The sequence below is a fragment of the Poecilia reticulata genome, linkage group LG19, assembly GCF_000633615.1.
Source record: "Poecilia reticulata strain Guanapo linkage group LG19, Guppy_female_1.0+MT, whole genome shotgun sequence".
Taxonomy (NCBI): domain Eukaryota; kingdom Metazoa; phylum Chordata; class Actinopteri; order Cyprinodontiformes; family Poeciliidae; genus Poecilia; species Poecilia reticulata.
In genome coordinates this window covers 28193208-28202842 of record NC_024349.1, presented here as the reverse complement: position 1 = coordinate 28202842, position 9635 = coordinate 28193208, and the positions used below count along the sequence as shown (strand labels likewise).

General features: G+C 36.7%; 1 protein-coding gene across 1 annotated transcript in view; it reads right to left on the bottom strand.

Moving 5' to 3' along the window:
• The window catches only part of pvalb9 (parvalbumin 9), a 6227-nt gene extending 3723 nt beyond the window's left edge, over positions 1–2504 (bottom strand). Inside the window, exons 1-3 of the mRNA XM_008438156.2 lie at positions 2244–2504; positions 1064–1131; positions 509–641 (exon numbers count right to left, since the gene is read on the bottom strand). Coding sequence (XP_008436378.1) covers positions 509–641; positions 1064–1124 — 194 coding nt within the window. The 5' untranslated portion in view covers positions 1125–1131; positions 2244–2504. The remainder of the gene's footprint in view (positions 1–508; positions 642–1063; positions 1132–2243) is intronic.
• Positions 2505–9635: the final 7131 nt, after the last annotated feature.

Sequence of the window (9635 nt, the reverse complement as noted above, 5' to 3'; positions counted from 1 at the left end):
CCGTACCCCCTTACTTTCACCCCGGATGGTAACTGAGACAATAAAATGCATCAAAATAAAGTATTCTCCTCCTTTAAGAACATTACTGACAATCCAGAGTTTCCTCTTCATGAGATTGTTTTAGAACGTCAGAGTGACTTCAGTCAGAGGCTTCTTCTGAACTGCAGTAATACAGACTGCTATAGGAGATGCTTTCTGCCCTCAGCCATCAACATCAGCAACTCTTTAAAAACTGGCATAACATAAGTTACAAAAACATTGAATTTACGAAGAAAGTATTTTGGATTTAATTTAATTTATTGCTGGGAGTTAATCTGGTCTCATCAGATTTCATTCCCAAATCCGAGTTAGATGTTGCACTGCAAAGTAGCCAATTTATTCATATTTACCAAACAAATACTATAGTTAAACATTGCCTAAAGGCTGAAAACTGCAGTAAATACTAAGTGGGATTGCCAGTATCTGAGGAATAACAAGCTCTCTGTCTCCCAGGTGAGTTTTTACCCACTTGAGCTCAGATTCCTCGATGAAGCCGCTGTTGTCCTCGTCAAGCATCTGGAACACGTCTCGTACCTCCTTGGGTGTCTTTGAGGACAAACCACACAGCTGGAAGAACTTCTTATGGCAGAACGATTCTGGAGCTGCTCAAAGACACACACGCACACACACGCACACACGTACACACATGTAAAGCAAACACAGAGTTTGTCATGACCCTGACAGTCACCTGGTTGGTCGCGGTTGTGAGGATTAAACCAGCATGTGGCTGTGTTCTTGTTTTTCATTTTTAAAAGCCCACAGACGTGTCCGGTGCCGCAAACGGAATGAATCTTTTCAGACTCTGATATAAAACAAAGTGTGGAGAGGATTAAACTCTTATATGATGGAATGTGTGTTTAAGATATGCATAGCACTGAGGCATCACATTTTGAAGTATTTATTATTTTATTGACTTAATTTTACAAGACTTTTGATCTTGTTGGGAAAATTGAGCTGAATTGCTGACTGAAAGATTATTAATTGTCTGAATTTAATAGGATGATGTATTTTCAAGACGAGATACCTTCACAGTCCTTGACTGCATTTTCAATGGCCTCTGCTGAAAGAATGGAGGTGAGTGACATGTTGGTCCTGTAACATTCAAAAGAAAATAATAAATTATGAACATGACCACACAAAACATGATATTTTTTTTCTTTTTCATTTTTCTCTACTTCATGCTTTATGTGTTTCCTCTGGATCTATTTTTGTGTCAGTGTTTTAACCTCTCAGCTGTATTTAGGTTGACATCAGGATCCCATAAAGTATCCACATAAACCTGTTTACATCTGAAGGTACTTTTGAAAAATATATTTTAAATATGTATTTTACCTGTTTTAAAACTGTAATCAAATCTTTTGCATTTATGCTTGCTTTGTGGGCTTCCTCATTAACTTCCCACACTTTAAGTCTCAGATAGGAAACCTTTTAAACTAATTTGAATGATGTACCAAACTGAATGCACTGTTTGATAGGATTAGTTGGAATGTCTGTATGATTGAAATGAAATGACTCTTTTTAAAATGGTTCAAAATGACATTTGTTGTGAATTACTGCTATATAAATAAACTTAATTAAATGAAATTCAATTCAATAAAATTCTATTAATGATTTTTAGAGGTTATAGGTTTAACTAAATACTAAATTTTACACTAAAACACATGTTTTTAGTGTAAAATGTGGACTTAAAAAACAGTGTATCACTGTACCATGCACCTTTAAAATGGTAAAAATGAAGTTGCTCAGTTCTGACAACATGATGTTTTTTTTTAGTAAGCTCATCCGTCCTCCACATGAAGCACATATAATACATTAACACAGGCTTGGACCATGATGGCGGTTCCCAGTTATTGGATGCCTAATGCATAAGATGTATGCATTAGGCAACAACAATAATTTGAGTCAAATGTATGTAGCAGCAGTCAACTTACTGAAAAACAAACATTTCTAAGTAACTTTACAGTTTTAACAGCTGACTGGTGACTACAGCTTTTATATAATCAGCAGTCAGCCTAACCTGGCTACTCTGCCTGGTTACTCTGCTGTTAACTACCATGTAACAGCATTAATTCAATTCATTTGTATGTTGACAAAGAAGTCTAGGTAAAGTTTTAGAAATGAAGTTCCATAAAGTTCAGCTGAAGCTACTGAGAATAAACGTCATCCTGCATCTGACCAACTTTCTGTGCAGCTGTGGGACTCACCACTGTTGACTCGTTCGCTTCAGTCCAACTCCAGAGCAGCAGCAGCAGCAGCAGCAGTAGTTAAAACTCTGTGGTTCCTGCTGACAGTTATCTTATATATTCCAGTCACAATACTCAGAAGGATGCTTGAGTTTCTAATGGATCCGGGGATCAAATTCTCCTGCAGTCACAGCAGCCTGCTTCTCGGATTCCCGAGTGTCTCACCTGTCTTATTAACCTTTCCTGTTTATATCCAGTGTGCAGCTCTGCCTCTGCCCTGCACTCCCTTAACTCTACTGGGTGGATTTTATCCAATCAACTTTTTTTTTGCTCTCTGCATCTCTCCCCTCCCTTTTGTTGCCTGTCCATCCTCCCTCTGTTCAGGTGCATCTAGAACCTTTAGCAAATGATCTCCTAAATGTGAAAAGATACAGGCTATATATTCAATGCTGAATATTAGATCCTGTTTGTTACATTACATTGGTTCTTTAAAAATATGGCTGGAAAGTGAAAACTACATTATTACCTGTTTACTAAATGTCAACCATTTTAAGAAATGTTGTTCTTTATTTAGCAGACTATGTAATAGCTGTGATACATTTTCCTTTTTAAAAGAATTACAATATTGATTCAGTATAGTAGAGATTTCAACTAATTCTTTAATAATAAATTAAAAGTGTAAATGCAGGAATTATAGTATAATAGGGAAGGAGAGGGGTCAAAGTTTTTACAAACCCTGTCATCAGTTCTGTTTCAGGTACAAATGATGAGGTTTTTCCTGTTTTTAGTTTCTGACTAGAGACACAAAAAGAAGCAAAAAAATAAAATAAATCACACTTTACTCTCACTTTATAGTTGGTCTTCATGTCAAAGTGTGGTGTGTGCTTTGGTCAGACTTTATCACTGACAATTTTTGCAACAAACACTCCAGGTCTACTGTTTGTGGAACAAAGGAGGAAGAAATAAAAAATCTCATGAAAATCTTTAAAGCCTTAGTTTTGGGTTTGGTGAAGGATCTGTAATGCTGTCGGACCGTTTCATTTTCTGGTGAGAGTTTAAGATCTCACAAGATCCCTGGAAAACTGAAATCTATTGATCTCTGTCAGAAATGTGTTGTTACTGAGTTTTTTAACAGGATGACAACTGGAAACATGGCAACACGGAAGTTTTTACAAGTATTACTAGCTTGAATGCCAATAATCAAAGCTTTGCTAAAATAAATGTTAGATTTCACTAAGGTTTACAGCATGAGATTACGCTACTAAAATAAAAGATCTTAACATCTTTTACCTGGCTGCGGTATCCTGTGTGTCCTTGTATGACCCTGTGTCCTGGTGTGCTCCCGTATTAGTATTCCCCGTAAATTTCCATGCCATCATCCTATAAGTCCCACAAATCTTTACATTTTCCAGACACATAATGCTATTTTATAGCACAATCAAGTAAATATTTAACCTTCAGTTATTACACAAATGCTATATTTCAAACATAACTTAAAAGACATTTCACTTTGTAATTTAGCACCTTGAGATTGGGCCTCTGTCTTTTTTTTGTCTCTTTTTCTTCCTTTTCTGAAACTCCTCCTTCAGGAAGTCATCAAAACATGGCTCCTCTATCAACCCTTTAACAACATTTTTACCAGCGTTGCTCCTATAATGAGATCAGTAGATTCAATTCAATTCAAAAATACTTTATTAATCCAAAAGGGAAATTAAATAATAAGATGTGCAGATTCACTAGGTGTTTACTAATTGCTGCTTGCTAGTCTGAAGGAGTCGAGTGGGGGAGCTGTGGGATAGGGCTGCTTTGAGGAGGAGCTAGGTCTTGAAGGCAGGGCTAGCTCCACCCAGGGGATTACACAGCTGAATGGCTGCCATGGAGATTAAAGAATTTCTCAAACATGGATGAAAGAGTCAAAGCAACACTCCAGGTATGTTTTTGGTGAGGGAATAACTTTGTAATATGATGTAAAGCTAAAAAAAAGGATTTTATACAATAAAATCCTTAAAATAAATACTAATACGGGAGCACAACAGGACACAGGGTCATACAAGGCTTCTACACACAGCCGACTCACTTCACCTCAGCCAAGTAAAAGATGTTAAGATCCTTTATTTTAAAGTTAAAGTTATACCCTTTGACTTTCTGATACTGAAGGTGGCCTGCATATTTAAATGCTGCTTCAGTGGGAAAAGCCAGATTACAACTGCTCCAGAACGAGCAAACACATTTAAAATATTGAAATTGTGTTGTCATAATTTAAGAAATGACATTATATTTAAACGCTAGTGCATGCTCAGAAAGTAGAGTGGGATCTAAGATGCTTTCATGCCAAAGTCTGGCCTCTTAAACTGATGATCTTGTTGTCTGCCAGGGGAAACTTGTCAAACCATCTGACGCTCCGCCGTCCCTGGAGACTGCAGTCAGTAGTAATGGCAACAGCTGAGAGGAACAAAACTGCTTTTCTAATGAGAATCAGGGGAATAAATCCTGCTTCCTCCACTCCACCTCCAACTTTTATGTGTCATTATGTTCAGAATGAATTCTTTTTGAATCTGCTTCCTAAATCTTACACCTAATCATCCGATACACAAAATAAAAATTACTAAATGTGTACATTTTTAGTCGTTATATTTAATTTTGGAAAACAAACACCAAAAAAAATTATAAAAAATTACCAACTTAAAATATAGGTGACTTACTAGCACCCTCTTGTGGCTATTTTACATTAACATAGAGCTTGTCCACACTTCTGATAAAGAATTGAAGTTCTAAAGTAGGCTATGTGCTGATATTGTATTCCTGATACTAGGGGATTTAGAATGACTGTATAGAGCAGACCTTGACACTTCCTCATAACTTTATGACAGAGAGAGTTTATGTGTCACTCTCAAAGGGTTATCTGTGTTCCCAGTTCAAATCTAATTTGCTCATCCTCTTTGTGTCTCATTAAAGTTGGAAGAACAAATATGACTGTTATGTCTTACATGGCACACAGTGTATCTATCTTTAGTGATTCAGAGTATGGCTTGATATGCTTCATATACTGTTCCTATGATTTCATAATGTTTAAGATGATTGATTACAAATCTACAAATTCATTCCTTCATTTAAGGGAATTTAGAGTAACAGATCTGTGGATTGTGAGCAGGGCTGGTCCAAGCCTTTTAGGGACCGTAAGCAGATTCTCATGTGGGGCCTCTCAAACCAACATGTCATCACCAGATACTCCATCATTCCTAATCTGCTCCATGTGTGAAACATATCTACAATCATTATCATTGTTTGTAATTAGCTTGTATCATACCGCTGTTGTTATGACTGTTATGATTTTAACCTTACAGGAGTTGTAAACTTCCCAAAAATATTGGATTTTGAAGTGCGGAGTATTTTTAAGCAGGCCATATTATCTTAGTAATTTGAAATTAAACTAATAATCACTAAATTTGCAATAAACAAGTTTGATGTCTTATATTTCTCTAGAAGCAGAAAACAGCAGGAAGATATTACCAATTATTTGTGTGGCAGCAACTATAAAAATAATAGAATCATTTTCCCATGTGTAGTAGTTTGTATTATTCAATGTTATTTTAAATATATATATTTTTTATCAGCTGGAGATAGGCACCAGCAACCGTCCCGACCCCAGTAAGGGACAATCATTCTAGCTTGATGGTTTTGGGGGCCCCCTGGCGGCATAGGGGCCCTAAGCAGCTGCTTAGCTATCATTGGCTTGGCTCGGCCCTGATTGTGAGACTAAAATTAGATTTTCCTGTTTGACAATAAGATATAGCAGTGAAAATTAGAATACTAACATATTTGAAAATGTCAGCATTCGTTCAAGAAAAGAATACCAAAGTATATTTAACTGAGTTCAACATTCAATTAAATATTGAATACATGGTCAATAATTCTCAATATGTGTCCTGAAGAGAAAACATGACCTTTAAACTAAACAGATATTAAATATATTTTTCATTACGCTCAAATTTTTATATGAAAGTATTTTCTTAATTGGTCTGATGTAATATTCTAAACTTAAATGCCAGTCGAAAATAATCATAATTAACAGAAAAAAATGTTTTGAAACTCCATTGTCTGGATAATTAATTTATACAATGTGTTTAATTTAATGATAAAGTTCCTGAAATTAATAAACTTTTCAACAATATTCTAATAGTAGCTTGAAAAAGTGTCAGGAACTATCTAGTTTATGATAACTTACTTCAGTGACAACATATTGGGATGATATCAAAAAAAGATTATTTCATCTAGACCAGTGTTTCTGGTCTAGATGCCCCCCTAGCCTTTATCCAGGTCCCTCACCGCCCCCACCAAAGAATTTGTAGGCTACTTTGCACTGACTATTATTTTATCATTAATATTACTATCACTATTGTAGATGTTTTGATTTTTATTCTTGTTTCTGTATTTATCATCAAAAATAATTTCCCAGAGAACAAAAAAGTCATGGGAATAGAAATTATTTTCACAGGTGTCTACGAAAAATTTAATGAACATTCAAGTTAAAATTTGTAGGCCTAACAGCAGCAGAGTGGAAACAATATTCTTATTTTGTGCCATTTTCTAGTTGTTAAATATTCCACAAAATGACCAGATAAAAGATGTACAACATGCCAGTTTAAACTTTGATCTATTTGCAAAACGACTGAGCTCTGCAACATTAAAACATGGATAGAACTGTAACTACATTAATCATAGCTCTTCTTCTCTTCAGTGTTTGTCAGTTTCTGGTGGTGCAGCTCTGTGCTGCCTTCAGGAGAATGGGACATCAGAGTATCTTCCATAAAACTTCACCCTCATGGCATTTATTGTGCAAACCTGAGCTTTCAGTGGAAAAACAAAAGTTCCAGGTCCTTTTAATGCCATACAAATATGAGACAGAAACATGGATTATATCTTTATATAGACCTGACTATTGATTTATAGATTAATAGTTTTACTGGACAGAAATTAGAAAGAACAAATCTGGTTCTTAATCAAATCCTAATGAGTCAAATTTAAAGTGTCATGGAGTCATCAGCCTCATGACAATAACACTGACATGAAAAATAATATTGAAGAAATAAATATATCAAATCTAATTAAAAACATAAATAAGTGATCAGTTCTTTACTGTTATGGTATGTAAGATATTTATTCTCAGTATTAGATGTGGTCTCAACAAACCCATGACATTTCAACAATATTATTTTACCTTTTCTCTGGAAATAGTGTCTGTTTATTCTTGCCATACAGTCCTCTGTATAAAGTATTGTTCTAAAGGTCTTGCCATACCAGTTTATTCCTCTGCATTTAGTTTCTTAGTTTATTCTTGCATTTTGTTCTCCTAATCRTCATGTGTTTCACATCATGTGTTGATTTTTCACTGTTCAGCGTCGGATTCTCTGTTTTTATGCCATAATTCACATCTAGTTCGTCGCTCCGTTTTATGTCCCGCTTCTCCTGTTTCAGTTTTGCGTAATGTGCGCGTCTTTTTTTTCTTTTTCTTTTAAGCCCTTAAGGTCCAGGGAGGTCAGGAAGCATATCGATGGGGAAAAGACAGACTGACATAAACCTTTTAAAACAACGGAAACAATTTCTGCATTCTGATTATTGAAATTTAAAAGTGCGGTGTTGTTCTATCACCCCCGTTTCATACCGGATCACTTACAGCACCGTGTTAACGCTATAAAATGAACGCTCTCTATCGTGGTATCACCCATGGAGGGATTTCTTTATTTCAATGGGTTCATTTTTCAGAGGGATACACAGTGAGGGTGTCGTGATTTTAGCTACCAGTAGCAGGAGAACGGAGCTGCGCCAAGAAGTTAACAGAAGTCAACAAACACTGAATAGAAGAAGAGCTGCCATTGATACAGTTGCAGCCAAGCATGGTTTAATGTTACACAATACAGTTTTACCAAGTTGCTCAAAGTCTAAATTGGCATTGTTGTTCATTTAAAGTGTAAAGTTTACCTTCGACCAAACGCCCCCCAAAGGCATCCCAGCGCCCCCCTTTTGTAAAGATGTCCGCCAGCGCCCCCTGGCGTCCTCTGAACGCCCCCCGGGGGGCGGCACCGCCCACGTTGAGAACCGCTAATCTAGACAACAAGTACATTTTTAGTAAGATATAGACATCTGCTTTAAGTCAATAATTCTCAAATATTCTAGAAAAAGTATTAGTTCCATTGGTATTTCACTTATGGGAAAATGAATTCCTGATGTTTCAAGTTAGTCTTGGCATTTTAGTCCTTTTTTTAAACTAGCTATAAAATTTTGCTTAAAATCCTTTAGCATACTTTGCAGTTCTGAATAAATGTATTTATTAGATTTGCTTTGTAATCCTGATTCTGGTCTTAAAACTGCAGCTGAACTCCCAGAGGCATTTTCTAACTTTGATACACAGTCAGTGTTAGCTTCATGGCTTTTCAAGGCTTACTTAAGATTTTTGCAAAATCTTTTAGCTAGTATTCATTCAGACAATTATGAATACGTTTTTTTTTTCTTAAAGCTTAAAACTTAAACCAACCCATATTGGCCCCCATTTTCTCTCGTGCATTTTTCCTAAGCGGACTGACATTTGGATGAGCTGGTAGCCCTGCAGCAAGAAGGTCCTGGGTTCAAGTCCCAGCCTCAAGTCATTCTTTCTGCATAGAGTTTGATGTTCTCCCTGTGCATGTGTCAGATTTCTCCAGGTACTCTGTCCAGTTCCAAACACTGTTAGGCTAATCGGTTACCCAGTGTTGTAGTACTTGAGATCGGTCTTGGTCTCGAGACCGGTCCTTGGTCAGTGTTCATAGTTGAGCGTTATTTACCGTCAGGGCATTGCCTCAATTGCTATGTTTAATGGTGCAAATAGTGATGGTTTCTGACATGAGCAATATGGGCAAACAACCAGGGCGTTATCTTTTTAGGGATGGCGTGAGACCACCGAAGATTGTGGCACAAAGATGGAAGCAAAGCAGAACAACGCTTGTTCTGCTTTTAATATTGGTAAAAATTTATTAAGTATTTAATATCTAGGTGTTTTTATGGGAATATGGATCTTTGAGATCAAATTGAGAAGCAATTTTGATCCTATTTTACCATTTTATCGTGTCCTGTAGCGCGGGGCGCTGGTCTTGGTCTTGACTAGGTCTCGACTTCCCTCAGTCTTGGTCTCGACTTGGTCTCGGACCCTAAAAGTCTTGGTCTTGTCTCAGTCTCGATACGCTCTGGTCTTGGTCTTGGTCTCGGGTTAGGTGGTCTTGACCACAACACTGCGGTTACTATTGCCTTAAGTTGAATATGTATGAGGATGGTTGTTTGGCCTGTGGATGGATGGATGGATGGATGGATGGATGGATGGATGGATGGATGGATGGATGGATGGATGGATGGATGGATGGATGGATGGATGGATGGATGGAT